This window comes from Oryctolagus cuniculus, chromosome 8 (assembly GCF_964237555.1).
Source record: "Oryctolagus cuniculus chromosome 8, mOryCun1.1, whole genome shotgun sequence".
Lineage (NCBI taxonomy): Eukaryota > Metazoa > Chordata > Mammalia > Lagomorpha > Leporidae > Oryctolagus > Oryctolagus cuniculus.
The window spans coordinates 83383769-83408134 of NC_091439.1; the positions used below are offsets into that span (position 1 = coordinate 83383769).

Below are 24366 nucleotides of genomic sequence, written 5' to 3' on the forward strand. Positions count from 1 at the left end.
GCATGCCTGTACCATGGTGCAGGGAGGAACTCAGCCCTTTATAGCACACTGGAGCACACCATAGATGCTTACCGAATATTTGGAAGAATAAACTTGGGTAAAATTTGTATGGAGGGTGAATTTTACTTCTGTTACAGCTACTCCAAGTATGTTTGCAAGAACTACAGTTTATTCTTAAATGTTAGGTTGAGGATAAAACCATTTTGTGAACTGGGCACAGGTGATACGACAACAAAATGTTTGGGCACATATCACGTTCAGCTTTCCACTCTGACACGAAGGAAGAAAATCTGAAAACATTCCTGGTAGCTTTGGGATCCGCAAGGAGGGAAGGCCTACACTTCCGGGAATGGAGAGGCCTACTTCCGGGGAAGAAAGTCCTTGTCAAGGTTCCCGCAGGTGCCTAAAGGTCAACCAATGAGGATCAGGCCCGCCTCCACCTTTAACCCCCATGCCCTGAATCTATAAAAGGAGCTCTCCCAATCTCTGATGCGCGACTTCCCAGTCCCTGCTCTGTTGCTCTGTTGGGACCGGGGAACCTCGCCTGGGAGCGGAACCCCAATAAAAGCCTGTGAATTAATCGATTTGTCTGCCTGGGAAGATTTGTTACGTGCCGGACACCTTCCAATTCCTTTATTAGCACTGCTTCTGGAGAGCTTGCCAGTCCAAAAATCCCTGATTCTGTAGAACTGTGACTCAGGGGACAAGGAGTAAGAGGAATTCTGAGGTTGGATTCCATTCAGGATCACTGTCATCTTTTCCAGACTCTTTCAATATCATGCTACCAATTTTTTTTTACAGATTTGTATATTTATTTATTTATTTGAAAGGCAGAATTAGAGAGAGGCAGCGGCAGAGAGAGAGAGAGGTCTTTCATTCACTGGTTCACTTCCCAGATGGCCCCAATGGCTGGAGCTGTGCCGATCCGAAGCCAGGAGCCTGGAGCTTCCTCCAGGTCTCCCACAGGGGTGCAGGGGCCCAAGGCCTTGGACCATCTTCTACTGCTTTCCCAGGCCATAGCAGAGAGCTGGATCAGAAGTAGAGCAGCTGGACTCAAACCGGTTCCCGTATGGGATGCCGGCACTGCAGGTGGCAGCTTTACCCGCTACGCCACAGTACTGGCCCAACTACTGATTTTTAAAAATATATAAACTATACTTTTTTTCTTTCCTGATCCTACCTCTTAGCTCCAATGGGGGTATCTGGTGGCCTCACACTTGATAAGGTCTCTGGAGAAAGAGCGCCATCTGCTGGCAAAGTCTGCTGGGCACTGTTTTGACAACAGGCCAGCAGCTTTCTCTAAATGCAGCAACTAAAGCCAGCCTTCCAGAAGCGCAAAGACGCTCTGCCACTCCTGAACTGCCAAGAAGACTAGAGAATCTTGTTGGTCTGAGGTTTCTCGCCTATCACACCAGCTTGGGCTTTGACCCAAGACTGGCATTCACTGCCACTGTGGGAAGGAGGTGGAAGATCTGGATTGACACACAGGATCAAAGTCACACCTCCGTCCCCTGTAGTCTGCACGTGAGCTGCCGAGACCTAGCGCCTTTGCCTTGGAAGTTCGGAGGCGGGGACCACAAAGTGATCTGGGTTCTGCTCCGTGCTCACTACCCACAGCCTTAGGAATCTGCCCTTCCTCGTGGGCAACATTCCTGCCTCAGGTTCTCCCAGAGAGTCTTCTCCATCACGTTAGGTTGTGATCTCCAACATATTCCACTCACTTTTCTCCCTTCCTTTTAATCCCCCACCCCTTTGACAAAATGAATTTGGCATTTCAGCTTTCTCTTGCTTCCTACACCTCTCTGCCTCTGTATTACTCAGGAGGCACTATGGTCGTTGTGGCGCCTCAAGGACAGTAAATGCCTTTTTCTCTCGTTTCTTCCTTACTTTTCCAATTGCTCCTTTACCATCATTAAGGGCCACCCTCTTCTGCCATTCGCCTGTGAACTTTTCCAGGAAGTGTACAAAGTTCATCCTTTTATTGCCATTTGTGGTTTTATCATTTGCAAATTATGCCCATTTTTAATACTTACTTAAACTCATATCCTTTTTTCTGCTCTAGTGAATTTCCACAGCTCTCTGATTTCTTAGCTACTAATATAAAAATTATCAACATAAAATCTTGTATATACCCTGCACTCTCATTTTTTGCAAAGACTACTTCCTTTTCACTGACCAAAGCATTTGTAAAATTATTGCGTCAGGATTTTATTAGTTTTTCCAGATTAACTAGAACTGTTCCCTTCAAACATTATCTTACATGCCTCAAACCATAAGATTCTCAAAAATATAAGACTGCACTGATATTCTGAATGTTTAAATCCAGATGAAATAGTAACTATACACACACACACACACAATTCAAACAGTCAATGATTTTTCTAATGGTACTCGAGGAAATTGACAGACACTGGGACAGGCGTTTGGTGCAGCAGTTAAGCCACCACCCGGGATGTACAGATCCCGTATCAGAGTACCTAAGCTAACTTCAAGTCCTGGCTCCACTCCTGATTCCGGCTTTCCGCTAACGCACGCCCTGGGAGGCAGCAGGTGACTGCTCAAATAGCTGGTCCCTGCCACGCCCTTGAGATCCCGGTTCCTGGCTTCATCCTAACCTCAGCCCTGGCTGTCACAGGAGGCACTTCGGGAGTCAACCAGCATACAGAAGATCTCTGACTCCCCTGCTCTGCCTTTCAATGAAATAAATATTTTTTAAAAAATAAAACACACAGGCCGGCGCCGCGGCTCACTAGGCTAATCCTCCGCCTAGCGGCGCCGGCACACCGGGTTCTAGTCCCGGTCGGGGCGCCGGATTCTGTCCCAGTTGCCCCTCTTCCAGGCCAGCCCTCTGCTGTGGCCCAGGAGTGCAGTGGAGGATGGCCCAAGTGCTTGGGCCCTGCACCCCATGGGAGACCAGGAAAAGCACCTGGCTCCTGGCTCCTGCCATCGGATCGGTGCGGTGCGCCGGCCGCAGCACGCCGGCCGCGGCGGCCATTGGAGGGTGAACCAACGGCAAAGGAAGACCTTTCTGTCTCTCTCTCTCACTGTCCACTCTGCCTGTCAAAAAAAAAAAAAAAAAAAAAAAAAAACACACACACACATATGATCAAGACAAAAAAATTATTTCAATCTCCCTTCAGCCCCAGTTTCCTTTGCCCATGGCAGCATATGCTTTAATTCAAGAACAGAAATGAAACTGAGCCAAGAAGAAAATGCTTTTATTTATCAGAACATGGAACTGACATGACAGCCTATTAGAATCGAACTGGGATAAATAATGCTGTTATAAAATTTACACTTGTTAGATCCATTTTGGAGGAAAATATTATATATCAGTGCACTTTTCAATCTTATGGACTGGCTGTAATAAAACCTTTTTATGCTAAGTAGTTACAGAGGCAACTATAAAATCTGCAATGATAACAACCTGCAGGTTTAGGGCCGTTTTGCAAACATTAAGAACCACATCCCTCATTTAGCTGGAACAGAAGGGCACCTTTTTCATTGGTAAGGCAACTGCTTGCTGTAGGTACAACAATGATACACACATTTTTTCCTTAAAGTAACAGATTCTTGAGTAACTGTTGGACTCTTCTAATTCACAGTAAACACAGGCAGTGAATTACTACCAGGAATGTCTGAAATATTTCCAGCTTTGAAAATAACAAGGCTGCTGAAACTGGTTTTCAAAACTAGCTTCTATTTTGGAACACATTTGATAACATAACACATTTAATGTGTATTTTAGCAATTTCTTCTATCAACTACACTTTGCCCTCAGGAAGGGTTAGAGTTATCATTTCGAACACTTTCTACGTATAAAGTATCTTTAAATAAGTTTCATTTTCACTGGACTGAACAACTGTTTTCACGTATGTGCCTGTGGAAGTTAATCTGAGCATACACATATATACACCCGCATACATATGTGCACACGCCTAAGTAAGTTACCTTTTGTCACTGAATACGACTACACACTAGGGGACGGCTGAGGGGCGGCGGGGTCTTCCTGGGCAGGCCTCCCCTAGGTGGACGAGGGCAGGTACAGTTCGCTGAAGGACGTGATGAGGCTGTAGTAGGTCTTCTCGTCGTCCGTTAGGCCCGCGTTGCCAGGCCTCACCACCACCGCGACGTGCACGTCGGCTTCCTCGGCAGCACTGGCCTCTGTGAAAACCACAGGACGGGTCAGAGTTGTCAGCGACGCCACCTGAGCTTGTGCCAGGTCCTCGGGAGACCGTGGGCATGGGTGAATGAGGATGGGCCTAACTCAATGACTGCTGTAGCAACAAGATGGGTCCGTTGGGGTTGACCTGATCATATTATTTTCTCTTTTCTGTGTTTTACTTTTTCCTTAAGAAAAATTAAAAACAGCTAATAATGGTACCTGAGGGATGGAATGGCCAAGCAGCCTGCACGTGAGCTCTGGTAAGTTCTACCCACAGCTTTCCTCCAGTCCCTCCCATCTGTCCTCCCGAGAGCAGAGCTGTTGCCCAAGGGCAGGCGGATGGTGATCACACTAATTATGGAAGGACAGGATGAAAGGAATCCTGCGATCTACTCAGACCACAGGACCTGTTTCATCTGCAGACAACATGTCACGCTCCCGGCCTGGACGCCCAAATGCTGCGCCCAGCAAATTCCTAGCCCTCAACATTCTGCTCTAGTCTCAGCCGCCAGCACCACCACTCTCTACTAGAGCATCCTGAGCCTCTGTATTCACCTCCGTCACAGCAATATAATTTGACATGTTACGGCCAGCTGCTTCTTCTCTACTTATTTGACCGTGCTTGCCTTAAAATCACTATATATGTGTGTGTGGGGGGGCAGGTAGAAATAAAAGACTAATCAGATGAAACCAGGCATGTTATGTCTTGTAGGCAATAACTACGTCTTGGGTGACGTTCCTCTCTCCACTGTTTCCATTTGAAGGATAACAACTAATGCCTTATGTTAATTTATCATGTGCCAGGTATTATTCTAAGAGCAGAGATAAGTGCACAGAACAAAGCTCCTACCTTCATGGAGCTCCCATTCTCACCTAAATATTCACAACCAGTCTGAGGCAGGCAGGCGGTATTTCCCCACTCTAGCGAGCAGGACCAGCTAAAGTCTGAAACCCTCAGTCTGACTCCATCGTCTGCGCTGCAGAACAACGGTTGGCACCTGGTTCTGTAGATAAAGTTGGATGGAACACAGCCACACCCATTCACTGTGCACTGTTTATGGCTGCTTCCTCGCTAAAGGCCAGAGCTGAAGAGCTGTCACAAACCCTGTGGTCTGTGGGCTCCAAGTGTTACCATCTGGCCCTCTAGAGGAAAAGCTCTCCGTTCTGGCTCTCAGGCATTACCCCTCCAGGGGAGAGCCTGGCCTAGCAGTGTGGGAATTACCTGGAAGCTTGTTTAAAATGCAGCCTCTCAGGCCCTCAGTGTAGAACTACTGAATCAGGGTCTTCTTAAGATGGTTCTTCTGGGGGGGCCGGTGCTACGGCATAGCAGGTAAAGCCACCGCCTGCAGTGTTAGCATGCCATGTGGGCGCCAGTGTGAGTCCCAGCTACTCCACTTCTGATCCAGCTCTCTGCTGCGGCCTGGGAAAGCAGTGGAAGATGACCCAGGCCCTTGGGCCCCTGCACTTGCGTGGGAGACCTGGAAGAAGCTCCTGGCCCCAGATCGGCGCAGCTCTGGCCATTGTGGCCAGCTGGGGAGTGAATCAACGGATGGATGGAAGACCTCTATCTGTCTCTCTGCCTCTCCTTCTCTCTCTATGTGATCCTGCCTTTCAAATAAATAAGTAAATATTAAAAAAAAAAAAAAGGAAAAGAAAAAGAAAAATTGATTCTCTGCAGTTTTTTTTTTTAATTTTTATTTTATTTTTATCTTTTTTGACAGGCAGAGTAGACAGTGAGAGAGAGAGAGACAGAGAGAAAGGTCTTCTTTTGCCGTTGGTACACCCTCCAATGGCCGCTGTGGCTGCGCGCTGCGGCCGGCGCACCGCGCTGATCCGATGGCAGAAGCCAGGTGCTTCTCCTGGTCTCCCATGGGGTGCAGGGCCCAAGCACTTGGGCCATCCTCCACTGCACTCCGGGCCACAGCAGAGAGCTGGCCTGGAAGGGGAGCAACCGGGACAGAATCCGGCGCCCCGACCGGGACTAGAACCCGGTGTGCCCCGGTGCCGCAAGGCGGAGGATTAGCCTAGTGAGCCGCGGCGCTGGCCTGCACGGTTTTTTTTTCAAAGGAGTTTTGTAAATTTATTTACCTGAGAGGCAGGGAGACAGACAAATAAAGAGCTCCCATCTGCTAGTTCACTCTTCGAATAACAGAAATGGCCTGAGCTGGGCCAAGGCTGAAGCGGAGATCCAGGAACTTCATCCGAGTCTCCCATGTGAGTGGCAGGAACCAATCACTTGAATCATTGTCTGCTCTCTCTCAGGGTCTGCATTAGCATTAGCAGGAAGCTAGAATCAAGAGCAGGAGCTGGATATGTAACCCCGGTACTCCCATGTGAGACCTGGGCATCTTAACCCCTAGGCTATACCATTTGCCCCTGGGGATAAGCTCTGTTCAAAAGTTTCAAGGAAAGAAAATCAGAAGAGAGAGAAAAAATTCTGGGGCCAGTGTTGTAGCACAGCAGGTAAAGCCTCTGTCTGCGACACCAACTGCTCCATTTCCAATCCAGTGACCAGCTATGGCTGGAGAAACCAGTGGAAGATTGTCCAAGTGCTTGGGCCCCTGCCAGCCAGGTGACAGACTCAGATGAAGCTCCGGGCTTTGACCAGGCCCAGGACCACAGGCCCAACCATTTGGGGAGTGAACCAGCAGATCAAAGATTCATTCTTTCTCTCTCCCCCCAACCTCCCTCTCTCCTTCTCTCTCTCTCTCCCTTTTTCTATAACTCTGCCTTTCAAAGAAATCAATAAATTTTTTTAAAAAGGAAAAAAAGGAGAGAAAGAATTTTAGGCAAAGATATATATCATTGGCCGGCGCCGCAGCTCAATAGGCTAATCGTCCACCTAGCAGCGCCGGCACACCAGGTTCTAGTCCCGGTCGGGGCGCCGGATTCTGTCCCGGTTGCCCCTCTTCCAGGCCAGCTCTCTGCTGTGGCCCAGGAGTGCAGTGGAGGATGGCCCAAGTGCTTGGGCCCTGCACCCCATGGGAGACCAGGAGAAGCACCTAGCTCCTGCCTTCGGATCAGCATGGTGCGCCGGCTGCAGCGCGCAGCCACAGCGGCCATTGGAGGGTGAACCAACGGCAAAGGAAGACCTTTCTCTCTGTCTCTCTCTCTCACTATCCACTCTGCCTGTCAAAAAAAAAAAAAAAAAAAAGATATATATCATGTAAATATTGGAAGAATGCAGTGTGGGAAACAGATACAAGTCTGCAGTAAGAAAGATGGGGCTGGGGTCGGCACTGTGGTGCAGAGGGCTAACACCCTGGCCTGAAGTGCTGGCATCCCATATGGCCACCAGTTCGAGACCCAGCTGCTCCACTTCCGATCCAGCTCTCTGCTATGGCCTGGGAAAGCAGTGGAAGATGGCCCAAGTCCTTGGGCCCCTGTACCCACGTGGGAGACCCGGAAGAAGCTCCTGGCTCCTGGCTTCGGATCGGCGCAGCTTTGGCAGTTGCGGCCAACTGGGAAGTGAACCATCGGAAGGAAGACCTCTCTCTCTCTCTTTCAAAAAGAAAGTGAGAGAGAGAGAGAGAGAGAGAGAAAGAGAAAGAGAAAGAGAAAGAGAAAGAGAGATGGGGCTTACTTGGACAGAGAGAGTAATCTGGGGAAAGATGTGGAAAACACCCCATGGAGCTTAGATGTGGTCCAACAGGAAGCCTCGCAGAGCAAGGTGACCAAGATCCACAGGAGATCTAACACTAGCTGGCAGCTGTTCCACGGGCTTCTCACCTCATCATCAGTGTCTACCTGTTCTACTGGCATTACACGGAGACCCTTAACTAATACCTTGGACCCCTTTCCTTTCCTCCCTTTCAGTTCCTCTCTTTCATACTTGGGTATTATTTGGCTATCAACTCAGACTTCTGCTCCACCTTGGCAGTGGAAGTCTGGGCACGTGGCACCAAAACACGCGATCACAGAAAAGCTCTAACCAAAGGTAACAGAAAAGAGCAAGGCAGGAAGCCAGCTACCTGGCCTCATCCCAGCTGCAGAGGATCCAAATTCTGGCTCTACTGCCTAATCGGGTGTGGGGCTGGCAGGAGGGCTGCAGGAAAAAATCTCCTTGTGGAGGACTTGGAGGAGGACCAACGTCATTTTGATGCCAACTTGGGGATTATCTCTATTCCCTAAAGTTAGGAATAATTTCTGGAACTGCAGCCCAAAGAAGTGGCTTAAGCTTTTTGAAAAAAGGCATGCATATATGCCAACTACAGAAAAGGGTGACCAAAGATGAGAGTATAAGGATTCTGTAAGTTTTCTCAGGGAAGGGGTTATAATCAGATCAGTAGTCTGCCACAGAAAAACACTTCAGTCAATGAGAGCATATACCATGGTGGCCCCATAACTTTGATAGAGCTGAATATTTGCTTTTGCCTGTTATGTTTTATTTTACCTTTTCTGTGTTTAGATCCACAGATACTCGTCGCTGTGTTGCAGCTGCCTACAGTGCTGAGTACAGTCAAGTGTCGTAAAGGGTGCAGGCCAGAAGCAGCAGGCTGCAGCAGGAGTACAGCCTGACCCGGCCGTGGGCTACACCACCTACATCTGCATCAGTGAGCTGTGATGTCCACTCAAGGACGGCACTGCCCAGTGAGGCGTTTTTCAGAATGTGTTCTTGTTCAGCAATGCACAACTATGCTAATATAGCCGAGAAGCGTGGGAGACAGCAGGGATCTGAGGATCCTAGCGTGAACAATGCACTCAGTCCCAGAACTGGCGGATTTTGAGGGAGTCTCTGGCCACAATTTAGATATCTACTTCCAAGCTGGCAGAAACCAACCATCCACAGTGCTAGGGCAAGAAATACAAGGCAAACTATAATGTCATGCCCTAAAGCCTCCTTTATGTAAATGATTAAAGAGAAAGCAATTCACAGAAAAAACCAGGTAACACCCAAACAACGCCTATTTCTTGCCCACAATGAGAGAAAACAATGTAAATGGCCTTCAGATTCTCATTGTACACAGAAACTGCTGACACAACCCTACCCTACACTGATCCCACCCCACCACTAAACCCCAGAAGTCACTCCAGGGCACACTGTCATGTTGAGTTGTAAAGGTTTGCACACAGAACTGTGATAGGAAAACAAGTACGGTTCAGATTGGAGGCCGGGTGAGGTGGTCCTTGTTCAGGTCAATGTTTGCTGACAATATACTTCACAAGGCTGGGCTACCAGCTCCACCATGACCTTGAAGCAGCCTGTGCACCTGGCTCCTCTTCCACCACAATCACACAGTACGTGAGTGACAAGCTTTCTAGGAAACAGGAAGCCTGAGCCGACTGCAGAAGCCCTGGGACCTTGAAGCTGACCCAAAGCAGGAAAGGGGCAGATCCCTCTCTTGAGTTCTCAAACCTGCTGAGTTTTCAATGTCAAGGTAAGAACTGGCTGTGAATTGGTATTGTCTACCCAGATCTACAATTCCAGTTCAGGTCGACCAATGACTGCCCAGTAACCAAGGCACTAACAATGCCAAGTGTCTGCTCTTTGGCAGGGAAAACGGAGCCTATTCTGCCTCTACATCTCTGGAAAAACTCATTGCAACTCCTGAAGGCACCAATGAGGAGAAGCAGGATCCATGCTGGTGAGGGTTAAAAAAAAAAAAAAAAAAAAAAAAAAAGCTTAGCAAATTAGTCTCTGCTTAAATAGCTACAACTCTTTCCTATCACAGCAGACGAAAGGGCCAAGGGTGAGCAGAAGATAAAGAATATAGCATGTAGAAACCTTTCCCAGCAGCCTGGCTGTCCCTCTGGACCTCTCTTTTAGTCCCAGTGAGTGGAAGTGATGCTAGTTCTTAGACAACAGGCAGCAGGGGGGAGAGGGGACATGGCTCCTAGAGGCCCAAGAGTCGCCCGGAGTAGTCAAGGCCAGACAGCAGCCTCCTGCCCGCCACCTTGGGTCCGCCTGCCCACACAGAGGGCGCCAAGGGCAGCTGCACAGCACACACTCTGTTCTCGGGGTAATCAGAAGGTGTGGTATCAGCCCCAGAGAATTTACAATCCAAGGTAGAAACGTAAGAAACATGTTCATGTAGCTGCCTTCAGAAACGAGGGAAATGATAAACACAACAAAAGGAGGCCCACTGGGAAATACACAAATCCTAAGGGCCATGGCCAGGCAATGGAGAGCTGGAGCCAGGCAGGGGGCTTGCAAAAGCCTCACCAACCAGGGGTTTACAGGTAAGAACCTCACAGAGCACCTGCGCCCAGCCCCTCTTCACCTACTACTTCTCCTTTCCTCACTCCCCACCTCTTCCTCTGTAATTTGTAATTCTCTAGAGGACTCCCGTTCTTGCAGATGCTGGAGTGCATGTTTCCACTGAACCAAAACTACTGTTGAAACCAATTATATTGCCCTGCCTTCAACCCCTAAGTAACCATGAATGTGTTAATATACCATACGTGGCCAGCGCCGCGGCTCACTAGGCTAATCCTCCGCCTAGCGGCGCCGGCACACCGGGTTCTAGTCCCGGTCAGGGCACCGGATTCTGTCCCGGTTGCCCCTCTTCCAGGCCAGCCCTCTGCTGTGGCCAGGGAGTGCAGTGGAGGATGGCCCAGGTGCTTGGGCCCTGCACCCCATGGGAGACCAGAAAAGCACCTGGCTCCTGGCTCCTGCCATCGGATCAGCGCGGTGCACTGGCCGCAGTGCGCCGGCCGCGGCGGCCATTGGAGGGTGAACCAACGGCAAAAGGAAGACCTTTCTCTCTGTCTCTCTCTCTCACTGTCCACTCTGCCTGTCAAAAAAATAAAAAAAAAAAAAAAATAAATAAATAAATATACCATACGTAACAGAGGGTCATGCTGGGTCAAAGCGGGTCTGTCTTTCACACAATGAAGCCCGAGTCACAACTGGAGAGGCGCCAGGGAACAGACAGCATCTGAGCAAGGCAGACAAGGCTCCTCCTCACCGTGAGGCAGTGGCAGGCAAAACTGTTCAACACTTTATAGCTCACTCTCGCTCTCTCTGCTCAGTGTATGTAGCTGACACCCCTACTGTTACAGGCATTTAGTGCAGGTCCACCGTCTTTACTGTCCTTAGCCCACCATTTGGCTATGGTCACTATGTTGCTTGCAAGTTCCTTCCCACCAGAAGAACCCTTAAATCTCCCTTTGTTATCTTCTCACATCTCAGTGTGTACAGAGATGGCTGTGAGGGTAACTCGGATAATGAGTTAAAATTAGAGAGAAATTAGTCTTTCCAGTGCCACCTCTCCACACGCAACTCGTAAGCACTGGTACACAGACAGGGGGGTGGGTCCGGCAGTACACTATTTTGTTTCCCAAAAATCCCCACCAAGCTGTGTTTAAAGAGGCAATGTGTTCACAGTGCAGGCTCAGCTCCCATCCTGGAGAACATAACCCCGGAAGTCCAATTACTCACCCACAGTAACGTCTGTCAGAAATAAGATGTTGTTGGTTGAGCACCCAATGCTGCTGGCAATCTTTCGGTAACTCTCACTCTCCACTTTGTGTCCAATCTTGGTGTCAAAGTGACCATCAACAAGCTGCCCACAGGGAGAAAGAGAAAGTCTGAAATACAGCACGACTGCAGGACACCAGGCCCCCTTGTCTCACCTTCCCTTTCTGAAATACTCGACAATCATGGTGACTTCACTCATTCAATATTTACTGAAAATCCAACTAATAGAGAACTTTATGGAGGCTACAAGAAGATAAATATAAAGATTTTTATAGCAATTTGGAAGAAGAAAACTACCAGCTTAATATATACAAGATCATTTTACAGCCTTTGGTTTTCATTAGCATTCATTTTCTACTCCAAGTCATTTAAAATATACATGATCTACATTCTATACTTGAAACACTATTTGTACAGCCAGTGTTGTGGTACAGTAGGTTGAGCTGTGGCCTACAACTCTGGCTTCCATATAAGAGTGCCAGTTTGAGCCCTGGGTGCTCGCTTCCAATCTAGCTCCCTGCTAAAGTGTTTGGAAATGCAGTGGAAGATGGCCCAGCTACTTGGACCCCATACCCATGCGGGAGACCTGGACGAGTTCCTGGCTCCTGGCTGAATCTCTGACTGTCATGGTTATTTGGGGAGTGAACCAACGTATGGAAAATGTCTCTCTCTCTCTGCCTGTCACTCTGCCTTTTAAATAAATAAATTTTTTAAAAAAGTGGACATTTACTCTTTAAAAACAGCCTACTACTTGCACTCTAACTACTTACTGGACTAGGTTTCACTCTTCACGTAGCATTTTGAACACCATCCTTCTGAATGAATGGATTTTTCTAACCTACCTCAACAAACTGTTACTTTATTTTCAAGAAACTTTCATTTTCTAATTAAAACATCTTGAATTTCTATCCAACACTCTTTTTGTCCTGGGCTTCTTGAAAATAATTGGAGTCAATGTGTAACACCCTAATTTAACCTAGAGTAGTTAAAAATGTCTATATTTAGGATCAGTTATTATAATGTGACCCTTTGAATACTTTCAGAACTTTTTACAAACTAAAAATAAGTCAAATAGTTACTTAAAAAGGGCTGATGCTATAGCACAGTGGGTTTAAGCCATCACTTCTGCACTGCCAGCGACCCGTATTGGAGCCCAAATTTGAGTCCCAGCTACTCGGCTTCTGATCTAGCTCCCCGCTAACACACCTGAGAAGGCAGTGAAATTTGGATCCCTGCCACCCATATGGCAGACCCAGCTCCTGGCCTTGGCCTGGGTCAGCCCTGCCTTTACAGTCATTTGGGGAGTGAGCCAGCAGATTGTGGTGTAGCAGGTAAAGCCACTGCCTGTAGTGCTGGCATCCTACCTGGGTGCCAGTTCTAGTCCCAGCTGCTCCACTTCCATTCCAGCTCTCTGTTGTGGCTTGGGAAAACAATAGAAGATGGCCCAAGTCCTTGGCCCTCTGAACTTCTGTGGGAGAGCCGGAAGAAACTCCTGGCTTTGGATCGGCCCAGCTCCGGCTGTTCTAGCCATTTGGGGAGTGAATCAGCAAATGGAAGACTTCTCTCTCTTTCTCTGCCTCTGCCTCTCTGTAACTTTGCCTTTCAAATCAATAAATAAATCTTTCAAAACAACAACAAAAAAGACACTACTTGGGATGCCTGCAAACCGTATCAGAGAGGCTCGTTTGAGTCCAGGCTCCGCTTTTGATTCCAGCTTTCTGCTAATGCACTCTGGGAGGCAGCAGCTGATGGCTCAAGTAGTTGGGTCGCTACCACCCACATGCAAAACCCAGATTGAGTTTTGAGCTCCTGGCTTTGGCCTGGCCCAGCCTTGGCTATTGGGTACTTAGGAAGCAAACCAGTGGATGAAAGATCTCGATCTTTCTCTCTCACACACTCCGTTTTTCTCTCTTTGCATTCCAAATAAAATGAAAACTTATTTTTAAAAATTCAGGTTGAAAAGTACTAAAATTAGAATATGACAATCTCTAAAGTCAAAAGTGTTCTCTACAAATAGTAGGAGCTCAATAAATATTTTAAAAAAATTATCGGCCGGCCGGCACCGCGGCTCACTAGGCTAATCCTCCTCCTGCGGCACCGGCACACCGGGTTCTAGTCCCGGTGGGGGCGCCGGATTCTGTCCCGGTTGCCCCTCTTCCAGGCCAGCTCTCTGCTATGGCCCGGGAATGCAATGGAGGATGGCCCAAGTCCATGGGCCCTGCACCCCATGGGAGACCAGGAGAAGCACCTGGCTCCTGCCTTCGGATCAGCACAGTGCGCTGGCCACGGCGGCCATTGGAGGGTGAACCAACGGCAAAGGAAGACCTTTCTCTCTGTCTCTCTCTCTCAATGTCCACTCCACCTGTCAAAAAAAAAAAAAAAAAAAAAAATCGGCCAAGTGGGGCCGGTGCTATGGCATAGCAAGTAAAGCTGCCACCTTCACTGCCAATATCTCATATGGGTGCCGGTTCAAGTGGCAGATATTCCATTTCCAAACCAGCTTGGGAGGCAGTAAGTAAAGGATGGCCCAAGTCCTATGGCCCCTGCACCCACGTGGGAGACCCAGAAGAAGCTCCTGGCTCCTGGCTTTGAATTGGCTTAGCTCTGGCCATTGCAGCCATTTGGGGAGTGAACCAGCGGATGAAGACCTCTCTCTCTCTATCTTTTTGCCTTCAAATAAATAAATCTTTAAAAAAAATTATTGGCCAATGGTCTGGCATTGTGGCATAACGGTTTAAGCTGTTGCCTGCGAAGCTGGCATCTGATATGGGCACCAGTTCAAGTCCCAGCTGCTCCACTTCCAATCCAGTTCCCTACTAATGTGCATGGGAAAGCAACAGAACATAGTCCAAGTCTTTGGGCCACTACACTCACATAGGAGACTTGGATGAAGCTCCTGGCTTCAGCTTGGCCCGGCTCCAGCTGTTGCAGCCATCTGGGATAGAGAAGATCTCTCTGTCTCTCCCTCTCTATTTCTAACTCTGCCTTTCAAATACATAAAATAATTAAAAAAAAAAATCACTGGGCAAGTTACCTATCATATATCACTACATTCAGTTTATACTCAGCACCTCTTTGTTTTGCAGTCATTTGGGGAGTGAACCATCAAATGGAAGATCTCTCTCTCTCTCTGACTCTGCCTGTCAAATAAATAATAAAAACGTATAAATCTTAAAGGGGGGGCAGCACTATGGCGTAGCAGATAAAGCCACCACCTGCAGTGCTGGCATCCCATATGGGCATCGGCGGGTTCAAGTCCTGGCTGCTCCAATTCCGATCCAGCACTGTGCTATGGCCTGGGAAAGCAGTGGAAGACGGCCCAAGTCCTTGGGCCCCTGCACCCATGTGGGAGACCTGGAAGAAGCTCCTGGCTCCTGGCTTTGGGTTGGGGAAATTCCGGCCATTGTGGCCATCTGGGGAGTGATGCGGCAGATGGAAGACCGCTCTCTCTCACTAGATTCAGCCTGTATTCAGTTAGTCAGCACCTCTTTGTTTTAAAGTCCTAAATATAAGGCCGGCGCCGCGGCTCACTAGGCTAATCCTCCGCCTAGCGGCGCTGGCACACCGGGTTCTAGTCCCGGTCGGGGCACCGGATTCTGTCCCGGTTGCCCCTCTTCCAGGCCAGCCCTCTGCTGTGGCCAGGGAGTGCAGTGGAGGATGGCCCAGGTGCTTGGGCCCTGCACCCCATGGGAGACCAGAAAAGCACCTGGCTCCTGGCTCCTGCCATCGGATCAGTGTGGTGCGCCGGCCGCGGCGGCCATTGGAGGGTGAACCAACGGCAAAGGAAGACCTTTCTGTCTCTCTCTCTCACTGTCCACTCTGCCTGTCAAAAACAAAACAAAACAAAACAAAACAAAACAAAACAAAACAAACCAAACACTTAAAGTCCTAAATATAGGGGCCAGTATTGTGGCACAGCAGGTTAAGCTGCTGCTTTGGATGCCTGCATCCCTTACTGGAGTGCCAGCAGCTCATCTTCTGATCCAGCTCTCTGCTGATACAACTGGGAGGTGGGGGTGATGACTCAAGTACCTGAGTCTCTGCCACTCACTAAGGGAAATATTTGGAGTCTGGTTTTCGCTTGGCCCAGCTCTGGCTCTGGGTCTGTTTGCCTCTCTGTCTCTGTCTCTCTCCCCTCTCTCTCTGCTTTTCAAATAAATAAGTACATCTTTTTTAAAAATAAATATGGTCCCTGATTGTACTCAACACTCCATCAGCTAAGGAGCGCAAGGATGGTGAAGCTGGCAGGAATTTCTCATGTACAAGCAGAACCAGCGACCGGTGCTATGGCACAGCAGGTTCAATCACTGCTTGTGACACCAGCATCTTATAATGGAGTGCCAGTTTGAGTCCCAGATACTTCACTTTTTATCCAGCTCCCTGCTAATGTGCCTGGGAAGGCAGCAGAAGATGGCCCAAGTGCTTCGGACCCTGCACCCACGTGAGAGACCTGGATGATGCACCTGGCTTCTAGTTTTGGTCTGGTTCAGACATGCTGTGGGCATCTGGAGAAGTGAGCTAGTGGGGCCGGCGCTGTGGCGCAGTGGGTTAATGCCCTGGCCTGAAGTGCCGGCATCCCATGTGGGTGCCGGTTCGGGACCCGGCTGCTCTACTTCCTGTCCAGCTCTCTGCTGTGGCCCAGGAAAGCAATATAAGATGACCCGGGTCCTTGGACCCCTGCGCCCACGTTTGAGACCCAGAAGAAGCTGCTGGCTTTGGATCAGCACAGGTCCAGCCGTTGCGGCCATTTGGGGAGTGAACCATCAGATGGAAGATCTCTCTCTCTCTGTCTCTCTGCCTCTCCTCTCTCTATGTAATTCTGACTTTCAAATAAATAATAAAATTAAAAAAAAAAAAAAACACACACTGAAATGTTAAAAAAAAAAAAAAAAGAAGTGAACTAGTGAATGATCTCTCTCGGGGCTGGTGCTGTGCCTCAGCAGGTTAAGCTGCCACCCATGTTGGTATCCCAAAGGGGCACCAGTTCAAATCTCAGCTGCTCCACTTCTGATCCAGCTCCCTGCTAATACGCCTGGGAAAGCAGTGGAGGATGGCCAAAGTGCTTGGGCCCCTGTACCCCCTTGAGAGACCTGGATGAAGCTCCTGACTCCTAGTTTCAGCCTGACTCAGCCCTGGCCATTGCAGTCATTTGGGGAGTGAACCATCAGATGAAAGATCTCTCTTTGTGACTTTGCCTTTCAAATAAATAATAAAAATATATAAATCTTAAAGGGGGGGGGGGGCTGGCACTGTGGCATAGCAGGTAAAGCCACCGCCTGCAGTGCCGCCATCCCATATAGGCTCTGGTTCTAGTCCCGCCTGCTCCACTTCCAATCCAGCTCTGTGCTATGGCCCGGGAAAGCAGTAGAAGATGGCCCAAGTCCTTGGGCCCTGCACCCGCCTGGGAAGACCCAGAGGAAGCTCCTGGCTCCTGGCTTCAGGTCGGTGCAGCTCCAGCCGTTGCAGCCATCTGGGGAGTGAACCAGCGGATGGAAGACCTCTCTCTGCCTTTCCTTCTCTCTATGTGTAACTCTGACTTTCAAATAAATAAATCCTTAAAAAAAAAAAAAAAGAAAAAAAAAAAAGAAAAAATCTGTCTTTATTGCTCTGCTTTTCAAATAAACCTTAAAGAAGTAAAAAGAAGTAGCATAACAGGTGACTTCAATTCATCACCATGTTTGATAATGTGCCTGGTTCTCTTCCATGCTGTCTCTTGTGTATCTCTCCAAAGTGCCAGCAACAAACAAGTGTCCTTGTGTTGTGCTCCGTTTCAAGAGATCTTTATGTATTTCTCAGGCCTGTGCACAACTCTACTTTGCTCTTTACTTGACTTTTTTTTTTTTCAAGACACAGCAAACTTTAATAATCTATGTAGATGAAATCATAAATGTAACTGAACGTCATTAACTATTCTCTTCATACCTGATTTTAACAACAAAAGAACAATTACATTAGCTTCCTTTGGGTTACTGATTTCTAACACTGGCAAGGCAGCAGGTGAAGAAGCAGCCGCGTACGTGCCTACACAGCACAGCTGCGTCAGAATCCCTCGGAGCGCTGTTTCCACGCAGGTTCCTGGCTCCAGCCCAGCCTGCCAGGAGCGGGGCCGAGGGATCCACATGTCTAACAAACTCCCCAAGTGATTCTTGTGCACAACTACATTCAAGAACCTTTGATCCCAAAACTGGTACCGTGGCAACATTTCACCCTTTTCTGTGAAGTATTCTCCAGTTTTTCCACATCTCTGCAGTCTGCTTAGCATATTCAAATGTAATTACCTGAATGCTGATTTGGCATCTAACTGTAGTACATTCCTTTAAAAAAAAAAAAAGATTTTTTAAATTTATTTATTTGAAAGGTAGAGTTACAGTGAGAGGGAGAGACAGAGAGAAAGATCTTCCATCCGCAATGGCCGCAATGGCCAGAGCTGAGCTGATCTGAAGCCAGGAGCCAGGAGCTTCTTATGGGTCTCCCATGCAGCTGCAGGGGCCCGAGGAGTTGGGCCATCTTCTACTGCTTTCTCAGGCCACAGCAGAGAGCTGGACTGGAAGAGGAGCAGCTGGAACTAGAACGGGCGCCCATATAAGAAGCCTGTGATGCAAGCAGAAGATTAACCTACCGTGCCACAGTGCTGGCCCCAGTACACTCCTTTAATATGCCATATTTCAATATGTGTCAAAAAAACAAAGTAAATGAAGTCACTTACCTCAAGAATGTCGCCCTCTGTAGAATGCCCAAATAGCAGCTTCTGCGCCTCCACACTCCCTGAAGAATAGATATACACCTTCATTCCAGCCTCTCGCCACTTCCTGACTGCTGGAACCACATCGGCAAAGAACCTAGAGGGTAGACCACCAGGTGAGAGGACAGAAGTGGGCAGAGCAGGTGCCACACCCCGCCCTGCTCGTGCACTAAGGGAAACATAAGTTGCTATCAGAGTTCTTCCCGGGTCACACAGACTAGGAGCAGCAATGCAGGTGGAAGAGAACGTTTGTTTGGTTTTTTTCTTTTTTGACAGGCAGAGTTAGACAGTGAGAGAGAGAGAGAGAGAGAGAGAGAGAGAGAGAGAGAAAGGTCTTCCTTTGCCGTTGGTTCACCCCCCAATGGCCGCCGCAGCCAGCATGCAGTGCCGATCCAAAGCCAGGAGCCAGGTGCTTCCTCCTGGTCTCCCATGCGGGTGCAGGGCCCAAGCACTTGGGCCATCCTCCACTGCCTTCCCGGGCCACAGCAGAGAGCTGGCCTGGAAGAGAGCAACCAGGACAGAATTCAGTGCCCCAACCAGGACTAGAACCTGGGGTGCTGGCGCCGTAGGCAGAGGATTAACCTAGTGAGCCGTGGCACCAGACAGTAAAAATGATAGTAAAAAGGAATTTCAAAGAGTAAGAAAATGATTTTTTAAATTCTTGAGGAATTATAAAACAAAAAACAATAACTGTACTAATCATATAATCTGTGATATAATTCATAATAACAAAAGGTGAAATTATGTACAGTGTGCTTTAAGAAAGCATGGAGGGAAGGCCAGCGCCATGGGTTAATCCTCTGCCTGTGATGCCAGCATCCCATATGGGCACTGGTTCTAGTCCTGCTGCTCCTCTTCCAATCCACCTCTCTGCTGTGGCCTGGGAAAGCAGCAGAAGATGGCCCAAGTCCTTGGGCCCCTGCACCCACATGGGAGACTAGCTCCCTGGCTTCGGATTGGCACAGCTCTGGCTGTTGCAGCCATCTGGGGAGTGAATCAATGGAAGGAAGACCTTTCTCTCTGTTTCTCCCTCTCACTGTAACTCTATGTCTCAAATAAATAAAATAAAAATCTTAAAAACAAACAAACAAACATGGAGGAACTGGTGCTGTGGCACTGTGGATAAAGCCGCTGCCTGCAGTGCCAGCATCCCATATGGGCGTCGGCGGGTTCAAGTCCTGGCTGCTCCAATTCCGATCCAGCTCTCTGCTATGGCCTGGGAAAGCAGCAGAAGATGGCCCAAGTCCTTGGGCTCCTGCACCCACACTGGGAGACCCGGAGGAAGCTCCTGGCTCCTGGCTCCGGATTGGTGCAGTTCCAGCCACTGTGGCCAATGAGGGAGTGAACCAGCGGATGGAAGACCTCTCTTGCTTGCTCGCTCGCTCTCTCTCTCTCTCTCTGCCTCTCCTTCTCTGTGTAACTCTTTCAAATAAATAAATCTTAAGAAAAGAAAAAAAGAGAGAAAGATAACCACTCACTTGTTAGACTCCAGTGCTATTTTATCTGTGTCACCAATCGACTTACAGTGGGAGAGAACTAGGGGGAATGATATTTGGATCTGGAGTCAGTGAAATGCTTGGGCATTGAAGCAGCTACATACTCTGCTTTCATGCGCCCAGCTGTGAACGCCGCCCTCCACATGTGGCCCTGCAGCTGCTTGAGCGCTGTCGTCTTTCGGTCCAGAGACATCTGCCAGCACACGTTGTCTACCACGGCCTGGATCATCTGCTGCATGTCAGCCACCCCATTCCCAGAAGCTGCAGGGATTGGAACAGCCCCTTCCAGGTGGGCATCTTCTTCAGCCTTTAAGTCAGAAACAACATAAAATTTTGTTTTTTGCTCATTCAATTTAAGACCATTTAAAATGAGATTCCCCAAACCAAGCAAACCAACTGTTTTCCAACTATCTTTAGTTGTGATACTGTTGCAAAATTATAGTGTCATATAGTTGGGGGCTGATAAAATTAGCTCATGCCTGGAATTCTCTGGAAAGAAGCTAGCAAAGCATTGGAGCTGGCTCATAGTCATCTCCCAGAACCTGCCAAAGTCCTAATAGCCATTTACAGCAATGGCGTCTTGACACTGCAGTCCAATCTCTACAGTTATATACGTATATATCTCGGGGCAAGACTGTGGCATAGTAGGTTAAGCCTCCGCCTGCAGTGCCAGCAGCCCATATGGGAACCAGTTCAAGTTCCAGCTGCTACACTTCCAATCCAGCTCCCTGCTAAAGTGCCTGGGAAAGCAGCAGAAAATGGCTCAAGTGCTTGGGCTCCTGCACCTATGTGGGAGACCTGGAAGAAGCTCCTGGCTGGCTCCCAGTTTCAGATCAGCCCAGGTCCAGCCACTGCAGCCTTTTGTGGCATGAACCAACAGATGGAAGATCTCTCTCTCCCCCTCTCTCTGCCTCTCAAATAAATAGATAATAGATCTCTTTAGATATATACATACCCATATATGATACATATGTATAGACTATAATGAGGGAATGGGTATGTATATTTCAATAAAGGTTGGGACAACAAAAAAGGGAGATTTCAGTAACCATGAGTTACCCAGAAAATCAAACAAACCCAAATATCCCATGTTCCAAAGGGTGTGACTATATAGCCAACCCTAACTCTTAGCATTAAAAAACTAACAGAGCACATCCCATAATACACAATATAAAAGCTAACTATGAAACAACTGCCAGTGAGTTACACCTTTGCCACTGAAGCAATTTCAATAAGTACACAATGTGGAGGCAGACAGACGCGGTGGGGGTGGGGGGAACAGAGCAGAACACGAGACCAAGGTGGGAATGAAGGCTGGGCCAGGGCTGAGCACGGGGAGGGTGGGACGACGGACCCAGGAGCACTGGGGAGGAGGCAGCAGAGGCAGGGTGGACAGGAAAATGAGGAGGGGACAGTAAAGGAAAATGTGAAGAACTGCACAAAGCCTTTTGTATTTCTCCCAGAAAGGGTTATACGGTATTTTTCTGCAATTGAAATAGCTCCAGAAAGAGGCAATTCTAGTAATAATAAACTGCTGTGAATTCCTAAACACCCATCCTCTGTCACTACAGGTTTACAATATGCTCAGAGAGGAGAGTGAAGACCAGGCATGCTCAATTCCGAGACACTTGAAAGTATGGAAGAGAAAGGTCCAACCTGTTTCCTCAAGAGACTGACATCCTGCTGGCACTCCTCTTCCTCCCAGTGTGTCTGCAGATATTCCTTAACATTTTCTTTGATGTATGGAAATAAAATGTCCTAGCAAAAAAGAGGGAAAGAAAAAGCAAGAGTTAGCATTTCTCAACTGAAAGACAAAATCTAATTCTTCTACCTTCTCACCTTAGAAAACAGACAAGTCAGTCAATGGAAAACTGTTGCTGAGGACATGAACAAGGCAGAGACCAAGAAATGAACTAGACCAGGAGTTGGCAAACTGTATAACCCACAGGCCAAATCTGGTCAAACTATTTTCATAAGAACACTAAGATGTTATTTGCCTTCTTTACTTTTATAACACAGATGGTTTATGGAAAGCACCTGGCACCTTACCATTTACTACTAATATTCTCCAGCACAGACACTTAGACTGGGCAAGGATCAGCTCTGACTCAGTTAGTGGGAAAAGCACAGAAGATCCCAGAGGATAAATCACAAGCACGGTCAACTCATTCATTCAACATTTGCTAGGGCTCTTCTGATTGCCAGATGCTTCTACTAATGAATTAACCACAGCCACTCTTCTCAGAGAACTCATAGCAATAAATGGTGCACAGTTTCAAACAATTCTGAACATTTAGGGAAAGCTTCAGAAGTTAGAGATTACTGTGGAACTCCTGATCATACAGTTTGCCCCTCTCACATCTATAAAACTGCCCTCTTACTGAGTAACACACACAAAGTCAGGCAATGACACCAGAATTTATATAACATCTATATTATCTGGGGTCAATATGCTAGCAGTCTTCCATTTCAGTGCAAAAGTGTTACTGCCCTGGAAAAAGTACAAGGTACAATGAACTAAATTGGGATGATTTTTACCCACACTTTAAAAAAAAAGTTTACTTATTTGAAACGGCAGTTACAGAGATAGGGAGGGACAGACAGATCTTTCATCCACTGGTTCACTCCTCAGATGGCTGCAACAGCCAGGGCTGGGCCAGGCTGAAGCCAGGAGCCAGAAGCTTCATCCAGGTCTCTTACATGAGTGTCAAGCATTTGGGTCATCTTCTACTGTTCTCCCAGGAGCATTAGCAGGGAGCTGGATCGGAAATGTAGCAATCAGGACATGAACTGGTGCCCATATGGGATGCCAGCACTGCAGGTGGCAGCATAACCCACTATACTACAATGCTGGGCCCCTTAACACACTCTTATTTAACATCTAAGCAAGATAAAATGCCTTTGATGTTGCTTATAAAAAAAACAGTAATTATATCATAGCCTAGCATGTGCTATACTGCATATGAATGATCTGTAGAAACATATATATATATGTGTGTATATATATATATATATGCCCAACCCTGCTCATTTACAGATTTTTAGGTTTACAAAAAATTCCAGGCCAGCACTGCAGCTCAGTAGGCTAATCCTCCGCCTTGCGGCACCAGCACACCGGGTTCTAGTCCCGGTTGGGGCGCCGGATTCTGTCCCGCTTGCCCCTCTTCCAGGCCAGCTCTCTGCTGTGGCCAGGGAGTACAGTGGAGGATGGCCCAAGTACCTGGGCCCTGCACCCCATGGGAGACCAGGAGAAGCACCTGGCTTCTGCCTTTGGATAGGCGCAGTGCGCCGGCTGCAGCGCACTGGCTGCGGCGGCCATTGGAGGGTGAACCAACGGCAAAGGAAGACCTTTCTCTGTCTCTCTCTCTCACTGTCCACTCTGCCTGTCAAAAAAAAAAAAAAAAAAAAAAAAAAAAAAAAATTCCAGGGGCCAATGTTGTGGCGTAGCACACAACATTGCATCACTTGCATCCCATACAGACACTGGTTTGATCTCAGCTGCTCCACTTCTGATCCAGCTCCCTAATGCACCTGGGAAAGCAGCAGAAGATGGACCAGGTGTTTGGGTCCCTGCACCCACGTGGGAGACCTGCATGGAGCTCCTGACCCCTACCTGGCCCAGCCCTGGCTGCTGTGGCCATTTGAGGAATGAACCAGAGGATGGACGATCTCTGTGTCTCTACCTCTCTAACTGCCTTTCAAAGAAAATATATAAATCTATAAAACAATAACTCCAGAAATAACCATAGCTGTCTTAACAGCTATAATCTATTCACAGATGTTCAGAATACTACAGTATGAGATGAAAGCTGCAATAAAGCCAGGATTCTACAAATGTGTGAATACTTTTAGTCCACACCAAGCACCTAATGGCCTGTCACCGTTTAGCGGTATATGTAACCACAGGTTATAGAACCAAATGAGCCCTGCCTTCCGGGGACTAGGATTACATTCCGCTAATGCTGGAGAGGATCCTATGCAACAACAGTATCACCGCACACCTCTCGGCGGCAGCTCCCCGAGAGCTCCAGCCACCGACACAGCATTTCTGAAGATCTGATTAAAGAAGATGCATTGTAAATGCTTACAAATCAAAATATGGATTTGCTTTATGGTCCAGCAGCTGTTTCAATTAAAGTCATAGAGATCTCAATGAAAACAAAATTGTTGCTTTAATAGTTGCTGAAGTGTTCTCTGAAGATAATGGGTAATTCAAGGTGCCAGGGAAGAATAGTACAAGTACAGAAACCATTTTAAGAGCTTTCCAAGGGAATCACACAGTGCAAATGATTTATAGTATTTGAGAACCTAAATATTTTCCACTCAGAAAACTCAGTAACACAAAGGCAGTATTGCTGGGCTACTATTTCTTTATTAACCTCAGAAAAGAAAAAGCAAAGGAAAATTAAGTGACTTGATGGTTTTTAAAAAGGAGACCACATTCTCTACATAAATAAAACAGTTTACACACAGTATGTAGAGCCTAATTCAGTTTTGTTGAATTTCTAAAACATAAAACAAAATCTAGGCAAGGATGAACATA

General features: G+C 47.8%; 1 protein-coding gene across 3 annotated transcripts in view; it reads right to left on the reverse strand.

Annotated features, from left to right (window-relative positions):
• Window positions 1-3202: 3202 nt before the first annotated feature.
• ENOPH1 (enolase-phosphatase 1) overlaps window positions 3203-24366 on the reverse strand; it is a 71193-nt gene continuing 50029 nt past the window's right edge. For all 3 annotated transcript variants that reach the window (XM_070047969.1, XM_002717082.5, XM_070047970.1), the window contains exons 2-6: window positions 21480-21581; window positions 19928-20130; window positions 18292-18424; window positions 11547-11670; window positions 3203-4164 (exon numbers count right to left, since the gene is read on the reverse strand). In XM_070047969.1, the coding sequence (XP_069904070.1) occupies window positions 4025-4164; window positions 11547-11670; window positions 18292-18424; window positions 19928-20130; window positions 21480-21581 (702 nt within the window). In that variant the 3' untranslated portion in view covers window positions 3203-4024. The remainder of the gene's footprint in view (window positions 4165-11546; window positions 11671-18291; window positions 18425-19927; window positions 20131-21479; window positions 21582-24366) is intronic.